General features: G+C 39.6%; 1 protein-coding gene across 3 annotated transcripts in view; it reads right to left on the minus strand.

The window, feature by feature from the left end:
- Positions 1-24,465, minus strand: part of MAGI3 (membrane associated guanylate kinase, WW and PDZ domain containing 3) — a 231,851-nt gene that overhangs the window by 42,371 nt on the left and 165,015 nt on the right. For all 3 annotated transcript variants that reach the window (XM_004769827.3, XM_013044408.2, XM_004769829.3), the window contains exons 5-8: positions 21,239-21,413; positions 18,057-18,136; positions 6,893-6,950; positions 2,685-2,779 (exon numbers count right to left, since the gene is read on the minus strand). In XM_004769827.3, the coding sequence (XP_004769884.1) occupies positions 2,685-2,779; positions 6,893-6,950; positions 18,057-18,136; positions 21,239-21,413 (408 nt within the window). The remainder of the gene's footprint in view (positions 1-2,684; positions 2,780-6,892; positions 6,951-18,056; positions 18,137-21,238; positions 21,414-24,465) is intronic.

Genomic DNA, 24,465 nt, shown 5'->3' on the forward strand with positions numbered 1-24,465 from the left:
ATACCTGATTTTAAGTCCAAACCGTGGGGTTTAGTTGAGTGATCTTGGAATGTTATTTGACCTCTTATTTTTATTTATTTTTATTTTTATTATTTGACATTGTAAAGTCTCAGTTGCTTCATCTATAAAATAGGAGTAGTAGTACACCTCATTCATGGGATTGTTATAGGGATTAAACTAGGCCAAGCTTCAATAGCACAGGCAACAGGGCCTGACAAATAGTAAGTGCTCAATAAACGTACAGGAGCACAAACACATGCATCCTGGCTCAGAAACTGGGTACTTCTGTCCTTGTGGCAAGCGTATCATTGGAATGGATGCATCCAACAACAGTAACCTGATGCTATCAAGGCATCTGAATGGGGACCATAATATTAACCTCGCAGAGATATTTTGAGTCTTAGCTGAGATGATGTATACAGAGCATCCAACTGCATACCTGACCCAGTAGCTCAATAAATGGTAGCCATCATTCTTCAAGAACTAGCATAACTTCTACCATTTCTAGGAAGTTTTTCTTGCCCTCTCCACAGTCAGATTTAATTTCTCTCTCCTCTGTTCCAAGTCTCTCCTTTGTTATGTCTGCTATCATACTATCTCTTCCCCTACCTATATCCACGAGCTCCTGAAAGACAAAGCCTAAGTTATTATTCTCCTTTTGATGCCCAGCTCATGAGAGTGCCTGGTTACCCAGATTATTAACACATCCACACTCACACCCGTGCTCCCTGCCCTTGAGGAGCTTAGAGTTCAGTGAGGGAGAGAAGATCGCCCTTGATACATGGCCATGAAGACATGGGCATTCAGGAACTGTATGTTTTAATGCAAAGAACTCTGAATTTAAAACGCAATAAAACTAAGTGCAAATTCTGGCTTGATACTCACTATGATTCTAAGCAAAAGGCTTCTCTTCACTGAAGTCTCAGTTTCCATATGTGCAGTGGGGATTCACTTCTCTCTCAACTTAGTGTCCTCTGTCTAGCCTCTCTGAATCAAGGCTATCAAAACAAGTAACTGCACCCCATCTCTGCTTTGTCACTCACCATTCCTTCTTCATTCTACTGCATTTTTACTTCCTGTCCACTTGCTTTTGCTAGAGTGACAAATCACCTCCACGTTGTTGACCTCAGTGTATGCGTTTCAATTTTTGCCTTTCTGGACTATTCAGCAACATGGGACACAAACACTCAACTTCTTTTTGAGACTCATTCCTTCTCGTGGTTGCCTCTCCCTACAACCTCATCTTTTTTTACTTTTTCTAACCATTTCTCTCTGTCCTCTGGCCCCTGGACCACCATTTCATGCGTCTGTGGCTTTATATATTCTGTTCCTTCTACCTGGCAGGCCTTCTTGTTCCTTTAAAATTATCAACGGTCTGATTTAACTTTTCTGGACACTTCAAGATCCATTCTTAATGTGTCCTCTGCTTTGAAAGTTCCTGTGTCCTTGACTTTCTCCACCAAAGGAGAAGTGAGCACTCCCTCCTTCACGCCACCTATTAATAAATTTCTATTAATACAACATGTACATCTCTATTAATAACAATGAGACCTAGTATTTATTGCCCACCATTTTGCCAGATAGCATTGTAAGCACTTTCTATATATTAATTTGCATGCTCAGAACCGCCTTACATGGTAAATACTCTTTTCATTCCTATTTCATTGATGAAGAAAAAGAAGCACAAAGAGTTTAGGGAATTCATCCAAGGTTACATATTTGGGATTCACATCTGCTCCACTCTCCACACACTTAACTACTCTCCGAGGATGGCACCGAACACCATCTATAACCATTAATTTCTTGCATCAGCCTGTGAACTCTTGAGGGCAAGACCTGTCTTACTCCTAATTGTTTTTGAATACTGTGTGATTGGCAGAGCACTAGGCACATAGTAGGTGCTCAGAAATATTTGTTAAATAAAAATGCTTGCTAAATCAAATGCAAAACCTAAGGGACAGGACTATGTTTCTAAAGAGTAGTTGTAAGAAACAAGTGCCTCTTTTGTGGACAACAGAAGAGAAGTCTACTTGATTTGTACAGTATGACCGCACAGACAGAACGTCGGTTATTAGGACAGATAGAGGAGGGGGGAGAAATGAGGGGGGATGAGTGGAACGTAAGAAATTCTCAGGCAGCTTTTTCAAAATACACGTGGCTAGGCTCATAAAAATGTTAGGATCTATGTATTTTAAAAATATTCCCCAAATGATACTGAATGACTGATGCCCTGCCATCCCACGCTGGGAATCAATGATACAGGCAAATACTATGATGGATTTATTCCTATAAGTTAATAAAGAATCCTGGATGGTCCCACATATTAGACCTAAGCATTAACTTGGGAGAAACACATAATGGATTAGAGATCTCAGACTGTCCTGGCCTGAAACACTGGGAAACAATGCAGTCTTTGTACCACAACCTCAAGCCCATAACAAAACTATTCAATACCTTTTGCCAACTATTTCACACTTCCCATCTAAGCAACCTGGGAAAATCCCAGTGTTCTCAAAAAGTTTAGATGTTTTATTAAGATTATTCCTATCTTCAGAGTGACAAAAATCAGATATTCTCTGTTGCACCTCAACACTTCAACAATAAAAAGTTCCAGATTATTTTCATTAATTCAGCACATAAATTTCAAAGGCATTCTTAGAAGAAAAGACAGGAAAACATTCTACCTGGTTTTGAAGATCCAGTATCGGCCTGTCCTAACTGCTTTTTCCTCTTGGCTTCTTCCACTGGATTTTCAAACTGGGTTTTCTGGTTAAGGTGACTGTAAAAGTAGACAAACAAGAATTTCAGTTTAAAATGAAAGAGTTATGTTATTTTTAAGTAGGCTGTTAGACCATTTCATCCCCATAGGTGAAGGGGCAAACATGTATCTCTAGACTGTGGAACTCAGAGAAGCTGAAAGATGGTAGCGGAAGGGCTTTTGGCAACGAAAGAAAGACCCATGGAAAATGCCTAAAAGTGAAAGCTGCTGAAACATTCACTATAGCTTCTGCATCGAGGTGCCCAACAGAGCCAATAATAGTTTTCAAAGCTGTAGGAGACGCCCTCACATTTAATGCAATCAGAACAGTTGGTAATGGATCAGTTCACTTTCTAAAAGGCAGTTAAAGGTAGGAGGATTTTAATTCAAGTTTCTTTCAAATGAAGTAGCTGTGAAGATGCTTTTGGAAAAATTTGAGTACAGAAGCTTTCTTGAATTTTACTATTATTTTTCCAACTGACTGACCCACATCAATTTAGCGCTATAACTAAGAAAGAGATTTGCTTTTATCAATTTCTATCACAGAACAACTCTTCTACACTTAACTTTTTTCATAATTATATAATAATTAAAATAATGATGTAATCACGATAGAAATTTAGCTGGTATTTCTGGTTTGGGAATGTTCACAACTGCTTTGGAAAGCACACAAGTCTGTGAGGGAAAGCAGAACGGCCTGGGGACACCAAGGGTGAGCAAATGGCTAACAATGGTCAATGCGTGACGGGTAGTAACAGTACGTTTCGGGGGGAAGGTGGGCAGAGCACTGGTCAGTCTGGCAAACCAGTCAGTGGGATATTGGTTAAGAATGCAATTACTGCACACAAGTTATTTAAACAAGTTCCGATACAGAAGCAATGGGAATCACAGTCTAGTACTTCCATGGTACAAATGTATTTCAGCCAAATGACAGCATTTTCCTGTAGAATCCACTTTAATGAGAAGTAACATTAGCAAATACCAACAATTAAATATCAAATCATGAGAATCTCAGATTATGACTGCCTTTAGATAGGGTGAATATTACAAAATTTGCCTACAAATGGTCCGACAAGTTGGATAATTACTTTGCCATCTGTGAACATTAATGGCGGTGATGGAGGAGGGTAGCAAGGACCCACCAGGGCAAGGTGTGCTGGTTTTCTCTATGTCATTTAGGCTTCTGGTGCATTATTAACTCTGCAACAGATGTAGTTGTTTCAGAGTTCTAAACATGGCAAGTTCCATTCGAAATTCTTTGGGTGTGATTTCGCGAACTCTCAAGTATGCTTCTGCTTCCTACCAAGGTGAGGCCCTTATCATTGAGTTAACTGATAAGCCCTGGGGGAGGGGGGATGGAGATCTTTGGTATTAAGTTAGGAACCAATTATTTATTAGGTACCGATATTTTACATGTTCTTGAAAGAAAAAAATAAAAACACCAGAAACTGACACTCAGCAAAGAATAAACCTGTTTAGCATAAATCCTGGCTCTCTTTAACGTCATCAGTTGGAATGACTCATTTTGCCACCTAGGCATTAAAACATAAAAAGTAGTAATTTGTATTTATACTCTATTGTACTGTGTGGGAGAGGAGAGTAGAAGTATGCAAGTGAGTAATCCCTTCCCTGAAAACTCTTTGACAAAAGACTGTAAGATTTTAGTGCAGGGAGTAATTGCATCTGTCACCTTAAACTACTTGGATTAAAATGCTACCCAAATAACAAAACAAAACATAAAAGTTAAAACACTCTCCTTTTCATTTAGTTACTTATACTCACAATATTGTTTAGATGTAAGAGATTTTGTTTTCCATATAACTAGCTATGGGAAGGAAGTAAGACAGGCGTACCTCACAGATTACAGAGAAAACTTGTTTAAACAAGGGTAGCAAAGAAGCATGACTAAATCAAGGGCATATAACTTGGAATGTCATCTGCATTAATATTTTGTGTATCATAGGTGGATTTCAAAAATTCATCTCCACAAACAAGACCCTTATTCTATCATGATGATTTTGAGATATGTGAGCAGAGGTATATTTTGACTTTGAAACCCAAGTGCGTCAAGACATTCAATGCAATACAGGAAGACCACATTTCTAAATACGTATGCATTCTTATAGAAGGCCTGCCATTAAATTTTTGGAACAATTCTTTTTTCAAAAATAAATTAATCCATTTCAGAATCTCATCCCCGAAAATAAATACTTGCAAAGAAAAAGTGCCATTGCAGTTGGTGTTACTACTACAAGGCTCTGCCAAAAGCAATCACTGTGCCATCTGGTTTGACAAAGTGAGAGCGCCAAAGAGTAGCCATTCAAGTAACAGCTTTTTATCTCCATCAGTAAACTCACTGCAGATTACTATGGTCGGGATTCAAAACCTGACTAATCTGGGAATCAAGCCACACTCCGTAGCTCAGCTGACTCCCTGCTAATGTGCATCTTGAGTACAGCCTGCTCTTTCTTAATCTAATAAATTACCCTCCTGCAAAATGAGCCTGTTCTGGGAACAATCAGACAAAATCATGTCGCCACTGCTGTTGCCTCTCATTCAGGCGATCTTACACACGCTCTGTGACAACTGGGAGTGGGTCACTTCAGGATTCACCCGAAAGTTGCTTCAATATGGTATCTTTGCTTAATGAGAATCAGATCGTTTAGCCCAAGATTTTGTAAGAGGCAAATGACTTTCACCTCTTGACCATGTATTCAAATTTACTTGGCACAGACAATAAGAGAGTGAGAATCATTATTGCAGAAATGTGCAGCAGTGTCAATGGTAATTAATAGTTTATTGAAGCCAAATTTAAATAGGCTAAACAGCTGGGGGGGGGACCCACAAAACCTTTCCAGTAGGCCTTCCAATAGTCCTTTGACTAAGAAACAGTTGTTTTATTTTAACTAAATATGCTTTAGAAAAAACCACCACAGTAAAAGAGCTGCTGTCTACTTTTCACATGACAATATCAACAAGATACTAAACAACACCATGAAACTAAGAAGGCACAGCCTTCCAAAGGAACCAAAGTGTTGACCCTGTGGATTTATATACTGAAGAGCCAAGCTGAACTGTTCTTAGGGTACACGTTCGATTTTAAGAAATCATTCCAAAAATCTAGTCTCAGGGACTCCAAGAACAATCTACACATTCTCATAAAGACAAGATGTGCCCTTGAAATAAAGGTGACATTGTGTGCCAACTATACTTTGTTAAAGTAAAAAGACTAGGGTCAGGACAGGAATCAGAGATACTACAGGGATAAATACTAGGAAATGACATTTGTTTACACCAAGAAGTGATGAAAAATTAATAAGCAATCCTAGATCTAGAAGATTCCCATTTGGTTACTTTCTCAGGTAATGATATTTGGCCTTCACTACCTTGGCAGTAGGTTCAGACTCCTAGTTTCTGGGTACGTGGCAGCAACATTTCTGAGGCAGTTATCTGCCTGAGGTCAAAATTTTACTCATAGCATTTGGAAAGGAAGCAATCGCTCATCATAACAATGTCGCAATTGCATACATGAAAAGAGGGAAAGAAGAATCTGAGGACGTTGAGAACACCCTGACTTCTCTAACATAGGCAGGTGTTCTGTGCTCCGCTCTGACACACACTTAAGTTTAAATTTAACCGTAGCAGCTGTGTAAGAAACAACCTCTTCCCCCTGAAGTGTTTCTTGATTAACTCCCTGGAAGACAGAGCATTTCTAATCCAGTACTCCAAAACTTTGGATCATTACGGCTCACTGCCCTTACAGTGCTTTTGCCGCCTTCACGACCAAATAGCTGTGGGGCTGGAAGTGACCGTAACAGTTCATCTAGTCCATGCCTCCATTTCACAGTCTTCTATACGCTACTTTCCTCTTCAGATGCCGTGGTCGTAATGGTAACACTCCCAGCTACTCATCAGCGTGGCCACGTCCCTCTCGCTCTGTTTACTTCAAAGCCAAGTTCTGGGGAGCCCAGAACCACTGAAGTAAATGCTCCTGTCCCTACTTCTAACTCCCCTCATGGAACGCCTCAGAAGCTGGGTTGCCGAGACATAAAGTGTTGTATTCGGGTGATCCCCTAAAGCTGTACAGCGAAGGGAAGACGTTTGGGAGAGTTTGAACTGAGGTAACAAACTTACTCGACGTAGTATGTCCCGTACTGTGGGTCTTCTATCTTCTCCCAGCCATAAGGAAGTTCTGGGGGGAAAAAAAAGGGAATAAAAAGCCAGATTCGAAACCAACAGAGAAGAATTCACTATGAGTGAATTTAAGTGTCTTTTAGTTCATGCCACTCATATTTGGGAGACCGGCCAAAAGCTGAGGATTTGCTTTCAAAAAACAAACAGGGCTTGGGTCTGACTGGCTTCTTCAGGAGCTAGCGAGTGTCTCAGCAGGTAATTAGGAGCCCAGAACAAAAGATGACCTTCAACTCAAACGTGTTTACCTGAATCAGAAGCCATAAAACGTTAATTATTTAAAAAATCGGCTGGTGTAGATCCTTCATTTAAACAGCTTGATAATGTCAGTGCAAGACACACTGGCCCTCTGGTTTAGTACAAGCAGCGGCTGCTTGTTCCGTTCTTTGCCATTATACGTAAGACTTGTCAATTTTGTCTGTTATTCTGCCCCACTCTCCCCCTAAAAAAAAGTCCAGCCTTGGATTTTTTTCCTTTCAGATGAGCAATTGAGATTTCCTTTACATCTAAGAAAATACCCACTTTCCCTTGCATTAACTTGAACTTTGGAAGGAAAATGTGAAATAATGACCACAGTCCCTTTGTAGAATCTATATTTGGGTCTGGTAACAAAGAACTATCTTACATAGGATTTTTTTTTTTTTTAAGAATTTTATTTATTTACTTGACAGAGAGAGATCACAAGTAGGCAGAGAGGCAGGCAGAGAGAGAGGAAGGGAAGCAGGCCCCTGCTGAGCAGAGAGCCCGATGTGGGACTCGATCCCAGGACCCTGAGATTATGACCTGAGCCGAAGGCAGCGGCTTAACCCACTGAGCCACCCAGGCGCCCACATGGGATTGTTATATATTATTCATTCCAGGTAACTGACCAATGAAATAGACCTAGAAAAACTGACAGTAGGTGAATATCTGATAGCTTAAAAAAGAAAAAAAAAATCTGGTCTCTACAAAAGAAACTGACCCTGTCAAGAAAGAACCCTCTTTTCTTTCCATTGTTTTCCAAGTTAAGGCTTCTGAAGAATCATTTTATTAGTAAGACATGGATTCACTTGGCAGGAATGTTCCTAGCAGGTGGTTTTAGTGCTAACAATTTATACATAAGAGCCAAGCAAAAAGGAGTTGTTTTCTTTTTTTTTTAAAAAAACCCACAGTTACACGCTATGATGATCCATACTTTTATTTTCAATTTCAAGTGTTTTCCTGCTAGGATCTCACACACACACATGCAATGTATACTAGACAACAAGTAGGCTTAGAATATATTCAAAGCTTTATTAATTTTCTCCCACTTAGCGTAGTTTTGATGCACTGACTTTCTAGGTAAAAATTTCACTGTAATGTAGCTGACAAGATATACGAACTGTTACGTGCTAATAAAGTTATTTCACATTCAGAATAAAGGCAGAGAATAAAAGACTAGCCCCTTGATGAAAGCTCTGAATCACCTTCACCCCTTTTTTTCCATCATATTTCTCTGCCTCTTTCTCTCTCTCTCTGTGTGTGTGTGTATGATTGGTGGTTTTGAAGCTTGGTGAGTTTTTGTGGTTTTCCTTTGAAGGACCGGGCTGAAATGTCTGAGGTAGAAAAGAAGGGAATAGTTGAAAATGGCTATGTGAAAACAGAATAAAACAGCTGAGAAGAACTGAGGCATTTTTTCAGCTCACTTTGATCCTCCACAGCTGTGAAGCAAAGAATTGCCAATTAAGTAAGGATAATAATTTGTGACCAGGTAACTGTTATGGGGAGAAAAGTATTTGTTGGATTGCATGTGTAAAATATGTTCTTTAATAATACTACCAAAGCATTACCATTAAGCATCCTCCATGAAAGAGATTTTTTTCTTTAATAGGGAGTTTCTTGAAATACCTCGGGAACTGAGTGGTGCTGAGTGAGGCTGGGCCCTATTACGGCACCACAACTAGATTTATGCTTTGTTTTTAGAAAAGTCTAGAGAGCTGCAAGAACTGTAGAAACCATGTGATATCTAAAAAACTCACTAAAAAGAATGTATTAATACTTAAAAAGGATAAAAGATCAACATAAATATATTTCAGCATTAATCTAGAAGTTGATTCAGCATTTTAATTAGCAACTAACAGAAAAAGCACATCCTTTTTTAGGACAGTAAATAAAATGGTAATTTATTCTCTGGGTTACTTTTAGTTATGGCTTTAATTCCTCACCACTGAGAGCCTTAGCCAGTTTTCTGTAGGGCAGATTAATGCAGATAAAGAAGCGGTTATTATTTACCCATTCAAAATAAAGTTAATAAAAGTAACACTAAAACACTCAGCAGTTTTATACATTATCCAGTGGGTCAATTAATTCACTGGCTTCCTTCCCTTTTTTCCTCTCCCTCTCTTCCTCCTCTTTTCTTCTTCCTTAGGCAAAAATAATTAGAAACACAACACAGTTCTTGACCTCAAAAAGTTCACAGTCTAAGCAGAAAGGCAGAAAAGATAAATTACATAATAAAGATAAACACCAGCTTTTGAGGGTGTGTGTGTGCTGAGGAATGACATCAATTGCCTGGTAAGCTATCAAGAAAGCCTTCTAGAAGAGGGTGATGTTTGAGCAGTCTTGGAGGAGGATTTGGAAATGGGGAGAAGGGGGCCATTCCGACAGGTCAAAGAGCGCTGAAGGGTTAAGAATGGGTGGGATTTTCAGTAATTACAAATAATTTGATAGGACTGGAGTGAAGGTTGTATGCAAGGTGCTTATCTCATAGGCAAGCACCAAATCACATTTCTTGAGTGCCACGTTAATGACTGTGATCTTTATCTAGGTGACAATGGAACTGATCATGCTGGACAAAGACAAAATTAAATTTATATTTGAGAAGGATTATGGGCAGCAGTAACAGAGGATGGACTAGATGGCATGGAGAATAAAGATAGACAAATAAGAAAATGGGCAATAGTCTGGACAAGGAGTCTCAAAGGCTGGTACTAAGACAGTGGTAGACGGAAAGGCGCGGGAGAATGTTCACAGAAGTCAGAGTAACAGGACTCAGTGATGCCCATGAAGACTGAAGGAAGAAAAGAGAAGAGGAAGCCAAGACGATTCCCAGGTTACTGGCTCTTCTGGTGTGAAGCGGATACCTTATCAAATACTGATTGATTGAATACCTACCATGAGAATAGTTGTGGGAATAGGAAAGTGGTATTCACTTGGATTTAGAGGCATTTAGGGGACAGATAAAATGTAAAAGGTCCTTGGTACTGTCCTTTGCACCACTGGACACTCAAGAGATGGCAAGCATTTAAGAGTCAGAACTGAGAGAACAAAATAAAGAGGATCCAGTGAGGAGACAGTTGAGGCTGGGACTGGCTGGGACTCAATGAGCTGGGGGGATGTGACGTCACTATTGAAGGCAGACAGGGCGGGCATACAGGAGACTGAGCTCAGTCGGAAAGGTAACATGTTCGAGGGGCCTCTGGAACATCCTGGCAGAGATATCTCATAATCTCATGGAGACTGAAACGTGGTCCTCAAAAGAGAAATGTGGGAAGATAAGGATTTGAGAGACATTGTGTCTAAAAGCCACAGCATGGGGCGCCTGGATGGCTCAGTTGGTTAAGCAACTGCCTTTGGCTCGGGTCGTGATTCCAGGATCCTGGGATCGAGCCCCACATCGGGCTCCCTGCTTGGTGGAGAGCCTGCTTCTCTCTCTGCCTCTGCCTGCTGCTCTGCTTATTTGTGCTATTTCTCTGTCAAATAAATAAATAAAATCTTAAAAAAAAAAAAAAAAGCCCAAACAGGGGTGCCTGGGTGGCTCAATCAGTTAAGCACCTGCCTTCAGCTCAGGTCATGATATCCAGGTCCTGGGATTGGGCCCAGCACCTGGCTCCCTGAGTCTGTTTCTCCCTCTCCCTCTGCCCCTCCCTCACCCCTGCTCATGTGCTCGCTCTCTCAAATAAATAAAATCTTAAAAAAAAAAAAAAGTCACAGCAGTGGACAAAATTACCTGGATAAATTGTGAGCAGAACAGGTAGAGAATAGAACCGCAGGAATATTCACAATTTAAGGAGCAGATGGAGAAAGTTAAGAATAGTCAGGGGGAAGGGTGTCAAAGACAGGGAAGGGGAGCATGATCAACACTAATAAACACTCTGCAAAGCTGTCAGAACCAAAGGGCTGAAAAGAGACCACCAAATCTGGGAATCAGGAGGCTACTGGTGACCTTAAGACAAGCACTTTCACTGAAAAGGTAGGCGGCGGAAGTCAGCATATTGTAGTAGTGGGAAGGAAAGCAGGAGGTGGAGTCCTTAAGAAGAGATGACCTACCTTTTTTTTTTTTTTTTTTCCGAAGCTTGGTTGTGGAAAAGACAGTTGAGAACTGTGAGGAGTAGGGTCAAGAGAACGTATTTATCTACTATTGAGATAAGAAAGACCTAACACCATATCTTTCTGGGCTGGAAGCCAAAGCATTCTCCCCAAAACCATTTCTGGCAGTATTAAGCAGCTGGCTGGTTCTACAGCCCATGAATTTATCTTTGTTTCCTCTTGCCCAGATAATATTTTTCTTATTTAAATATATGAATTGCAATTATTTTCTCATTGTGCAGTAGTCAGTTGATAAATCTTTTTTATCATTCCCTAAGCTCCACAATACCATCAACATTTAGTATTTTTTAGCCTTTAGTAAAAATGGAATCTTTCATCATAAAAGAGGTGGTCTGGTATAAAATGGGTTCCTGATATTTTATTTTTAGGATAACTATTTAACCAAAGCACTACCTATTTTAGTTGAATGAAGATAGATATGTACATCAATTAAACCATGGATACACCATCAAGATACAGTTGGGTTCTCGATATCAGAAGACTAGGAAGGAAAAGGGCAAGTTTTAGAAACTAAGGTTTTTCTAGAAGATCTTCAATGTTTAGCAGAATACAAGCAATAAACATCTTAAACTACAAAAACTTACATTTAAAATATCTTCATTATTATTATCCCTTATCGAGCATCTACTCTGAAAGCACTTTGGGGAACACCAGTGTAAGTCAGATTTAGTGTAGAGGGAAATAGTGAATTATGGGGCCATTTCCACCAAGGAGGAGACCAAGTGCACAGTAGAAGTGGTAACGTTGGCTGAGCGTCAAATAGGCTCAGGGGTCGCAACTGCGGGGTTCCCACAGTAAGTACAGGTGACCTGAGGAAGGTCTACCCAGCTGTGGGGATGGAAAGTAGCCCTTCTATCAAAAAGTTTTGAACATTCTTAGAATACTAAATGCACCTGTGGTTGCTCTATCTTAAGAAAGATATAATGAGGATGACCATATAATGACTGCTCACTTTTGAGAGTAAAAGGAGACACTATTATTAATGATGCTGGGACAAAAGGTATAAGCTGGGTTAGTTCTGGGCCAACCAAGACATATTGTCACCTTCAATGTAAAGAGCATTAGGGGGACACATTCATCCAACTTTTCAAATTTCCGCAGAGGGGAGAGAATGGGAGACACAGTGCCCTTTCTCTGAGCCCCTTTCCTTTTTTCTCCAAGGAAGAAAGTCTATCCGATCTGACTGGAGACTTTTAGACATGAATTCAGCTTGGCTCAGGGCTTGGCTCTTGAGTTCCCTCACTGTTGCCCGCATACAGTGCAGTCTGGTCTGATGTGCCAGGCCTGCCTTAGGGGAGGGGGCCTTAGCTGATCAGAGAGGCCAGAGAGCCAGACTTCAGCACTCAGCTGAAGGCTGCTTTCTATGGGGGTAAAACACCAGTAAGCCTATGTCGGTGCAGAGCTAAAGCCATGTCTGCTCACCCGCTCCCATTCTAACCCATCCCTCTGCTTCCTGGGTCTTATTTCTCTATTGACTCCCAAAGATAGACTCACTATTCATGGCCTCTGCCCAGAGCTTCATAGAGATTAAAACATATTTTCAAGGAGGCTGAAATAATCTGGGGGACAGAGTGGCTTCTTCCCTTCCCCCTTTTCCTTCTCCCCTCCTTCCAAACATTTAAGCCTCTACTGAAGGGAGAGGTAGATAAGGAAGACAAAATCACTCTTACAGAGTATATGCGTCTAGTTACTCTGCAATGTGACACATGCTCCAGTAGAAATATATCCTGTGCTACTGTTGAGCACAGAGAAGAGAACACCTAATTCTGATCCGCAGAGAACGACAGAGGAGGAGACAAAGAAATTAGACTCTAGCTAGAACTGAGCTTAGGAAGAGAAGTAGGTCTGAGTCAGGTGGACACAGGGAGTGAGGCTTGTTCCTGGCTAAAAAGATGGGTACGTGGCAGAGGCAAAGACAAAAATGTGTCCTATTTGTGACATGAAAATACTTGGGAGAAAAGAAAGAAAATACTTCAAAAAAGAAATATAGAATATAATTCAACTGTAAACTGTGACTGTAGGGAGCCATTATAGGTATTTGAACAAGGTGAGAAGTGTAAGACAGTTATATTCCAGAGAGTCACAGCCAATGTGGCCAAAGGTTTTTGATCATGTAGCCTTATCAGCAAAACACTTAACATGTGCTTCAAGATGTATATGGTTATCCATAAATATGTGTCCCACACTACTACTATGTACATAATAAAGCATACACCAAACAAACAAAAAAAGAGATAAAGATGAAATGAATGATTATCATGGTTTTACCTCAATGTGCTTTTAAAAAGCTAACATGAGGTATAGGAAGTACCAGCTCTGCTGTTTACTTACTGTTCGTTTGGGCTTGCATATTTGTATTATCTTCAACAGGCAGTATCTTTGCAGAAATCCTTTTAAGCCACATTTCAGTTGTGTGGGAATTAAAAACTAAATAACAAGGTCTATATATCCTCTTAACTGGGCACAAGTAAACTGTAAAACCTTACTGACTGCCCTTGACAAACGTAATAGTGCTATGTCCATTTTCCCCCCAAGACACTCAGGGTACTGTGCACGATCATCTGACATACAGAATGAGAAAGAGCGCGTTGTCAATCTGTTTGTAAAATAGGAGAGAAAATTAGTTTTTTGCCCCAGTAGAATCATTATGAAATTATGAAAAATAAGTTCTAACTGTATAGGGAATAGAGCAAGAGGAGAGGAAGAAGCAGATGTGCCTCTGATCATCTGGCCCAGGGGACTGTGAGCATGACAGAAAGAGAGATGGGGTGACTCTGGGAGAAAGATGTCACTTAGTTTTAAATATGTGTATTAGAAGTGCTACTAGGGCACTTTTTTTTTTTTAAAGTCTCTACATGTTTTTGGTTACGGAGATAAAGTTGATACAAATTATGTTTTAAAATTAAAACAAAGATAAATTAAAAAATTTAAAAGTCTCAAATGCAGTAGGAAATACAAAAATAGAATTCAAAAGAGGACCATACTAGAGATTCAAAAAGGAGGCCAGCTAGAGTAGATTAATAGTTAGAGCTCGGACAATAAACACATCCTACCACGGAAACAGGAAAAGGCAAGAGAGGCGAACGGAACAATCAGAGCGCAGGAAAGGGCATGAAGAGCGGCAACAGAGATGTACCTGAGAAGACGAACACCACACTCACCCACTTCAGAAAATCAAATTCTCTGGTATTATCTATTCAAGTTGACCCTTATAGTGGCCGATTTCACCATATGGAACTTTCTGATGAAAGCCGTATAGAAAAGGTGGTATGTTATAAACATCCAGCAAAATACAGAGATCTTATGAGCTCGCTCAGTTTAAAAAAAAAATGAGTTTTGACAATTGCATGTGCCTTCCTAACCACCATTCTAAACAAGGTGGAGGACATAGTCATCATTCCAGAGAATTATTTCAATTCACCAACCTCCCCATTCCCTGCCTCATTTTCCAACTTCTATCGGCATAGATGGAGTCTGCCTGTTCTCAGACTTTAATGCGTAAGTGAATATCCATTCTTTTCTGTCTGGCTTCTTCTATTCAGCAAGTTTCTGAGATGGTTATCAACATCTGTTATCTGTTATCAACAGTTTTTTCTTCTTACTGAGTAGTATTCCATTGTATGAATATACCAAAAATTGTTTATCCATTCTTCCGCTGATGGGTATTTGGAATGTCTCCAGGTTTGAGTGATGGATATGGCTGCCGTGATCAGGTAGAATCTTTTAGGGAACATGGGCTTTCATTTTTTTTGAGACAATGCCTCATGGGCACTGTCCAAAGTACTTCAAAATGTTCACATGATTTTACCTCCCCACCTACGAGTAAAAGTTCCCAGATGCTCTATGATTTCCCTATGATCCTTGAATCTAGCCTTTCCAGGGAGCGTGAATGGCCTCTCACTGTAGTGATGGCTAATGATGATGAGAACCTTTTCAGGTCCTTCCTGTCTATTCTGCTGTTTTCTTTGGTGAAGTGTCCAAGTTCTTTGGCCATTTTGAAAAACCACCTTATTGAGGTATATTTTGCATATTATAAAATTAATCTGTTTTAAAAAAACGTGTTCAATTCAAGGAGTTTTTATAATTTACCGAGTTGTGCAACCATCACCACAATCCAGTTTTGGAACATTTCTATCACCCCAGTAAGCTCCCTCACGCCATTTAATCTCTGTTCCCATCCTCACCACTGGGCAACCACTACTGCTCTTTCTGTCTCTATAGATCTGCCTATTCCAGACACTTCACATAGATGGAATCCTCTAGTAGTTGTTCTTTTGGGTCTAGTGTCTGTCATTTGGCACAACACACTGAGATTTGCTTATTTTGTTATATGTAAACTATTTCATTCCTTTTTATTGCTGAATACTATTCCACGGGATGATTTTATTTATCCATTTATTATTTGGTGGCCATGTGAACTGTTTCCACTTTGGGGCTGTTATGAATAGTGATACTATGAATATTTACAGACAAGTCTTTGTGTGGAGATGTTTTCATTCCTCCTGAGTAGATGACTAAGACTGGAATTGTTAGGTGATGCGGTAAATTTGTATTTAACCCTTAAGAAACTGTCAAACTGCTTTTCAAAGCAGCTGTACCATCTTATATTCTGCCCAGCACTGCACCAGGGGTACCATATCTTCCTGTCCTCACCAACATTTGTTATTATCTGTCTTTTCTGATTATAGTTACTCTAGTGGATACAAAGTGGCATCTCTCTGTGGTTTTAATTTGCATTTCCTCAATGACTAATGATGTGAAGTATCTATACTAGTGGTTTTTGGGCACGGGTAGATTTTCCTTAGTGAAATGTCTATTTAAAAATTTTGCCCATTTAAAAATTTGGTTGTTTGTCTTATTAATGAGTTATAACCATTCTTTACAGATTCAGGATATAATTCGTTTGTCAGATACATATCGCAGAGCCTACAACTTTGTCCATCCATTTTCTTAATGGTGTCTTTTGATGAATAAAAATTTTAAATTTTTATTAAGTCCAATTTATCAAGTTTTTCTTTCATGGTTCATACTTTTTGTGGCCGAAGACATCTTTGCTAATCCTGCAATTAGGAAGTTATTCTCCTAAATTTTCCTCTAAAAGATTTAGGGTTCTCGCTTTTATGGTTAGGTCTTTGAGCCATCTGAAATTAATTTCTGTGTATGGAGTGAGGTATAGTTGAAGTTCATTTTTCCTTATGAATATCCACAACGTTCTGCCAGCACCATTTGTTAAAGATCCTCCTCTTCTCACTGAATTGGTTTGGCACCTGGGCTATAGATTAAGTGACCACATAGGTGTGCATCTATTTCTGGATTCTCTGTTCTGTTCCAGTGATCTACTTGTCTACCCTTATGTCAATGCCACACTGTCTTGGTTATTGAGCTTTATAGTAACTCTTCAAATCTGGCTGCCTCTGTCCTTTACCTCTGTCCTTTTAAGGACAGTTATCTGGCAAATTGGAGCTATATATATATTTTAGAATTGGCTTGTCAATTTCTGCAAGACAGACTCAGAGGATTTAGATTGGGATTGCACTGAATCTAGATAACAGTTTGTATCTCCTCAATTATTTCATTAATTTCTTTCAGGGATATTTTGTAGTTTTCAGTGTGTCTTTTGCATCTTTCAGTAGATTTCCGCCAAGGTATCTCATTTTTTAAAATATCATGGCAAACAATTTTAAAATAATTCCATTTTCCAACTGGCTATTCCTAGAAAAAATCTTAATATTGCAATCAGGTAGAACACAATGTATAAATTGTTTAATTTTTTTTAATAGATTGGAGTTCAGTCTATAGGAGGCCTATCTGAAACTCATTCTCAGGCATTCATTTTTTAACCAAGGTAAATAATTTCTGATCAGTGATACAAAATGAATTCAAATTTTATTCACCTTCACTCTATATTCAAGAAGATGTAGCAAACAACTTTGGTTGGGGTAAAGTCTGTATTTATGTGTAAGACTATACTATTAAAAATGGTATAATTAAAAATGGTATAATACATAAGACAGACAAGCATTACTACCTAAGAATCCTTAGAGAAATTTTTCTACTAAACAGTAAAAACTGCGTGTAGGTAGGGATAGGAGGGTGGGGTATATTGGAGGCTTTCACTGAATTTCTACTGATGCTCTAAATGAAAGCTTAGCCATAAATACTAACACACCTATCCTAGTGATACTAAATTAAATATATTTTTGAAGATTCAATAGCCATGATGAGGCTACCCTGTGGGTAAGAATGTATCTAATTTATTAAAATATTGATTTAGAAACTGAAAACTTTGTCTTTAAAACAAATGTGCAAAAGGGCAATTTACTTTTATTAAGACTCTTAACAAGAATTCTCAGAGAGAAATAAAGTCTTTCATAAAATTAGATGCAATGGGGGCGCCTGAGTGGCTCAGTGGGCGGAGCCTCTCTGCCTTTGGCTCAGTCATGATCTCAGGGTCCTGGGATCCAGCCCTGCATGGGCCTCTCTGCTCAGCAGGGAGCCTGCTTCCCTCCCCACCCCCTGCCTCTCTGCCTACTTGTGATCTCTCTCTCTATGTCAAATAAATAAAAAAATAAAATCTTTAAAAAAAATTAGATGCAATGACATAATTATCAGAGTCAGGTGAGTATGATATCCACCTGCTGCTTATGGGCTTAGGCACATTATGGTTTGTTTAGGTTTTATGAAAACTCACTGTCTAAGCAAGAAGAATAAGAAGGGATTAAGTGAGTAAGTACAGTATAAAAGATTTCTGAAGTTCTACCTCCGTCTTCACAGTCTTCAGGGGCTTTGGCTTTCTTACAAAGACGAGGATCCAACCAGGTGGTTGTCTTGGTATTGTGGCTGCAGAATAAAGATTTCAGTTAGAAACAGTCAAATAAAGAGGGAGGAAAGTATTTCAAAAGCAAAGATTAAGAGTGACTGAAAGGTATATGATGTTTGCACATTTCTCTCCTACAGGCTGTTTGTACACCTCTGATTCAATAACTCTATTGTTCTCAATCTGCTCCTTCAAAACTGCCAGAGAGGGAATGCAATGCTAGAGACACTAATCTGAGGGAGAAGACTCTAAAGAAGAGGTAAAATGCCAACAACAGAATAACAGACACTGATTTAAGCAGTCAAAAATATTTCAAAGGGTGGGCATATAGCCCCATACTGTGCATTATCCGGTTGAAAAAGCTACCTTGAAGACCTTGTTTGGTTGCTGGCTGAATTCCTTCCTCCCTCCCTTCAAAAAACCTTCTATTTCTTGAGTACCTGTGCTGCCTGGAACTGTGCTGACGGCTGGCGATACAGTGCAAGACGGACTGATTCCCCTGCCTTCTAAAGGGTTCTTTAAAAAGCATAAAATAAAAAGTCTTCAAGTATCTCTTTCGGCAACATGGAAGTAAAAGTCATGGGTACAGTTAAAGTCTACTCTACAAACTATGAATCACATGCTGGACAGAAAAAAGGCAGCAGCTCCAAAAGACCCCCCGCCCTGCCCCTCACACACACTCCTTCTTATGAAACAGGCTGCACGTGCTTTCAAGGAGCACTGCACCAGGCAGCAGATACCAAGGCTAAAACAAAGCCATCACACTGCTGAGCAGACAGCGGTACGGTACGAACATCTGAAACACGAAGATATTAAAGAAAGAAAAACACCATGAAGGAAAATACACTGAAGAAATGATATGTAAATTAAAGTTATTATCATAGTAGTGTGAGAATAACAGTGTGAACAAACTATCATTCATCGGTGTTTTTACCATGAGATAAACTCCTTAATCTTTATATTAATTACTCTTAGGAAATTAAGCCAATGGCTTCAGGGAATTAATCGTACCTTCTCTGACTTTTCTAACTCCTGAGCTACTCTGGGCCATGCAACCCCTTTCTTACACATTGCCGGGTATGATACTAGCTGGTAGATTGTGGTAGAAACACTTTTGTATGCTGAATAATGGATAATCCAAATAGGAGAAACTGGGATTGTTTCTAGAAAGTATGTGTTATCCATTCTGTCAAAGAGATAATTTCTCCACACTCAAGCCAGTTAAATCGATTTTAGCAACATGAAAAGGATCAGAGCTCCAGAGAGGCTTAGCAGCATGTAGACTGTTAGAAAAAAAAAAAAAAATTTTGTATGTATCTTGCTGAACCAAATTCAAAATTGCTACTTGAGAAAAGCTTAACTTTGGTTCCAATGCTCCAAAATTTTTATTGCTAAATTAGCAGATGTAGGCAATCTACTAGGATTTTACCCAATATTTCCCAAGGTAAAGAAATGTCCATCAGGGCTAGACCCAAACCATGATAGCTAAAGGCTACAGACCGATTTGCTTACAGAGGCGTGATTTAACAGCAGTAGTAACGCAGATCAAATACTCCAGCTACAGCAGCAAATACTAGTCAGCTATATTGTGGTTACAAACCCCTTATCAGCTACAGGTTTGCAAATATTTGCTCCTATTCGCCGGTTGTTTCCCCACTCACTGACTGCTTCCCTTTGCCGCACAGTTTTTAAGTTTGATCAAGTCCCATTTGTCTATTTTTGTTTTTGTTGCCTCTAGTTTGTGTGTCATATCCAAGAAGTCCTTGCCAAATTCAATGCCATGAAATTTTGTCCCTGTGTCTTCCTTTAGGAGTTTTAGGATTTCAGGTCTCTTATCTAGGTCTTTCGTGCATTTTAACAATGTTCAACTATAAATGCATTTCTTTTGTAAATTCTATCCCCTCTCTATAATTTACTAACTTATCCCCATTTACAGTATGAAGTACTGTCAGGTTCAATGTCTCATACTTTGTTTCTAAAGATACTCTAGGCACTTCTAATAACTCCACATCTTACTTGGGGATTTGGTGCTAAAATCAGAACGAAGGTCAAAAGTCTAAGTTCTCCTTGAACAACCCCTTAAACTGTACATAGAGAAAAGTATACCTGATTTTGTCTGCTTTGCATAGTCCTTGTCACTAATGTTTATGCACGTGTATAATATAATCAATTATGTAGCATGTATGGTAAAAAGAATACAATGCACACAAAATCTACGTCTTTTAAATACTGTAATTCCACTTGGTAAAAGCAAGAGGCTCAGTCTATGGGAAGGATGTGGAACTTGGGACCAAATGAGGAAACAGATTCAAGTCTCCCACCCCTAATTCATGTTTAAGTATATGTTCCTTGACTGTAGAGTCCGGCCCTTAATATTGTAATTGTTATTTACCTTATATTCTATAACTTCACTACATTCACATTCTGCCTCTGTACAAATTATTTTAAAGATGAGAATTATAGTTGCATAAAAATATAAAAATGCTTCATAATGAAACTTCCAAAAAAATTACTGGCATATTATTCTTCTCTGGTGCAAACCGTATATAATTTTAGGTTGATCAAATACATGTGGTATTCTATAGCTTCATAATATATTTATATTTACATTACTACTGCTTTCTCTTAAATTAGGGTTTGTCAGTTTATATGGTACCAATGAGTCTGAGGATCAGTGATATTTCCTTCCCATATTATTCAACTATATTGTCTGAATATATCTAGAACAGAAAATATTCAGCTCAGATAATAAATATGCTCTCCCTCCACAGGGTGGTAATTCTTGAAATGCTCAGCAAATTGGACCACCTATCAAAAGTTTAAAAAAACAGCAAGCCAAAATACCCTCCATGCCTACAGGTTTCTTTATTAGCGATAAACCTGCTATTAATCCTCCTGCTTTTATAAAACCATAAATCAAATACAGGATTCCTTTATCCAAGTCAAATAAAAATGAAATATCATCCAGGGAAGTTATCAGATTAAAGAATCAACAGTTACTTGCATGAAAAATCTTTTTAAAGAAAGACAAAAGAAACGGAAGCCGTGTGAATGAGGATAAAGCAATGGGAAGACCGGCCCCACAGCGACAGGGCATGTTGAAGGAGATACAGACATCTGCTTACTCAATAAAGTAGACCATCCCTGTGTCGGTGTAGGCCATCTCCCAGTTTTTGGGCAGTGGTTCCAGATTCTCATCTCTCATCATATAGTTTCTGAAGTCCATGGAGCTGTTTGTTTGGTTATAACTCGGGACAGTCTTCATCCAATCAGATGACTCAGAATGCCTCTCTCTGCTTTCTGCCATTGAACACAGAGCAGTGAACAAAGTAGGTAAAGTTACACTCGCTTCCAACAGCTCTCTTCATTTCCAACAAAATGCCAAACTTTTAATGCAAATTTCCTTGTGTATTATGTTCACATTCTGCTATCATTTTTTGAGGTAACAAATAGACGTATCGAATTTTTTTCATCTGCTAAGTGATACCAACCCAGTAGAGCACCTCTGACGCCAGCCTGGGAAAGCAGCGAATGCCGCACTAGAATCAATTGGGAATATTGGGAATACATGTGAGTTAGTGTGCGACTCACAGAAATGTCTGCAGGGGGGCTTGGGGGGCCCTTTCATGGACCAGGCTATACTTGAAGCACTTTATGTATATGAACTCATGGTCCTCACAGCAGCCCTATGATGATTTACTATACACGTGTGTTTTAGATTGTAGATGAAGAAACTAAGGTACAGTGGGGTTAACTTAGTCAGGGTCACACAGCTGCTAATAACAAAGTCAGGATTCAAATATAGGTGGTCTACGCTCTGAACGGCTATACAAACCTCTCTCACACACATTTAGCACAGGCCTTTAGAATAATACTAGTTTTTTTAAAAAATTACACTCACTAGACTTTCTGTTGTTAAGTATAATTCTCTGTTGGTGATAGCACAATCCTTTGAGAGTCCCAGCGCCCTTAAGGTAGGTGAGAATACTAAAATATGGTTACTGTCTATGGAATTCACAATTCATGAGCTTCAAACTTACAACTCCAAGCTGTGGGTAATCAGAATCTTCGGAGAGGACTTAGATGTCATTACATATAGTACTTCTACTCCCACTGTCCTTCATTCAAACAAGTCCTATAATCCACTATTACTGCTACTTATTACCCTTCACCATTCCTCACCCCTCATCTGCGCCCTTGCCATGTCCTCATCGCCCTACTTAGGCAATTTAAGTTCCATGATCAGCCATGATCGTCGCTCCCTTGCAAACGCTACAAATTTCTCTGCCTCAAACTTACTTCAGCATATGTGCCCAGCTGAAGCCTAACTCTGCTTAACTCTTTCCACCTGCTCTATGTTGGCACGTGCAGCTGGACGCAGGTTACAATAACTCGTCCACTTTTAATTCGTGATCATTAACCTCAAGAGAGCATATAATGGTGTACGATAATCACAGGAAATTCCTCTAGTCCGTTCACTCTGACACTCTCCTGGATAACTGTTTCATACTCTTCTTCTTAAATCTACCATCACTTCCCCCTCATCCCTAATCTCATCGGATGACCCTGTTTCATCCACAAAGTGAAATCCAAACATCAGTTCTCAGTAGCCATCTTATCTGACCTATAGATGGCATCTGACATAGTTGATCATTCTCTTCCCCTGGCTTCTAGGCCCCTCTACCCTCCTGGTGCCTTCTCAGTCTGCCTGAGCTCCACACCGTAGAGGTTCAGGGTTCAGTCTTTGGACCTTTCCTCTTCTCTTCCTAGAGTTACTCTTTTGGTGATCTCAGTCAGTTTCACTGCTCTACATGCTCTATTGCTGATGATGTCTCAACAGGCATCTTCAGACCAGACTAAGACTTTAGATCCAACTTCAAATAGGACATTTGCATTTGGATGTTTAACAAGCACCTCAAGTTTAAAATATCCCAACTGAAGCTCCTACTACACTTTTCCAACCCAAACGGACTCCTCTTACTATCTACCTCATCTCGGGGTGCCTGGGTGGCTCAATGGGTTGAGCCTCTGCCTTCGGCTCAGGTCATGACCTCAGGGTCCTGGGATAGAGCCCCACATCAGACTCTCCATTCAGCAGGGAGCCTGCTTCCCCCTCCCTCTCTGACTGCCTCTTGGCCTACTTGTGATCTCTGTCTGTCAAATAAATAAATAAAATCTTTAAAAAGACAACGACGACGATGACGACAACAATCTACCTCACCTCTAAGTCCAGAGTGCTAACCATTACACAATGGGGCCTCTACCTCATCTCAATAAAGGCAACTCCATTCTTCTGGATACTCAAGTTAAAAACCTTGAAGTGATCTTTGACCCTGTGCTCTCAGACCTCAAATCCAGTCTCAGCAAATGTTACTGGCTCAGGCCACTTCCCTGTCACGCTTTCATCTGGTCCAAACCACTATCTCTCGTGTAAATTACTGCAATAACCTCTTACCTCGTATCGCTGTTTATGCCTGCCCTCCTACTGCCTGTTTTCAATTCAGTAACCAGAACGAGCCTCTTAAAATCTGTTTTATCGTGGTACTCTTCTACTCAAAACCCCGTCAAGCTTTCTCATCTCAGAATAAAAAGCAGAATTCTTTTTTTAAAAAGCAAAATTCTTCCGACGACGTATAAGATCCTACATAATATGCATTTCCACACGCCCCCAATCACCATCCGACTGATCTCATTGCTCGTTGTTCTATTTCATTCCACCCCTCTGCTCCAACCACATATAATGCATTGTCCACACTGAATCCAACTACATTGGTTTCCTTGCCTTTGTCTGAATATTCCAGGCATGCTCCCACCTCAAAGCAGTTGTACTTAAAATTCCCTCTGGCTGGAATGTTCTCCTGCCAGATATTTTGAGTTTATACCATCACTTCTTTCAAAATCCTCTTCTCAGTGAGATCTTTCCTGCTATTCTACCTAAAATCACAAACTTTGGCCGCCACCACTTTTTATCCTTCTCCTCCTCTGCTTTTTCTCGTTAGCACTCTCTAATATGCCATATGTCATTGATTCATGTTGGATAATTCTTTCTCTCCCACTAGAAGGCAAAGTTCATGAAGACAGGAGTTTTTGTCTATTTTGTTCAGTGCTTTATTCCTAGCTGTTAGAAAAATGCCTACCACTTAGTGGCCTGGCAGGTGCTCAATAACTATTTGTTGAATGCGCAGCTAGAATAAAACACACGATTCATTCTCCAGGCGGAAAAAAGTGACAGAAATTAAAAGGCACCCAATCTGTAAATCAGTCTGGAAGGGAGTCACAATCTTGGGACAGAAGTATGTTGGAGGAAAACAAATGCAACTATATGATCTCTCATACTTGTCTGAACACAGTT

The sequence above is a fragment of the Mustela putorius genome, unplaced genomic scaffold, assembly GCF_011764305.1.
Source record: "Mustela putorius furo isolate JIRA1106 unplaced genomic scaffold, ASM1176430v1.1 tig00000585_pilon_pilon_pilon, whole genome shotgun sequence".
NCBI lineage: Eukaryota > Metazoa > Chordata > Mammalia > Carnivora > Mustelidae > Mustela > Mustela putorius.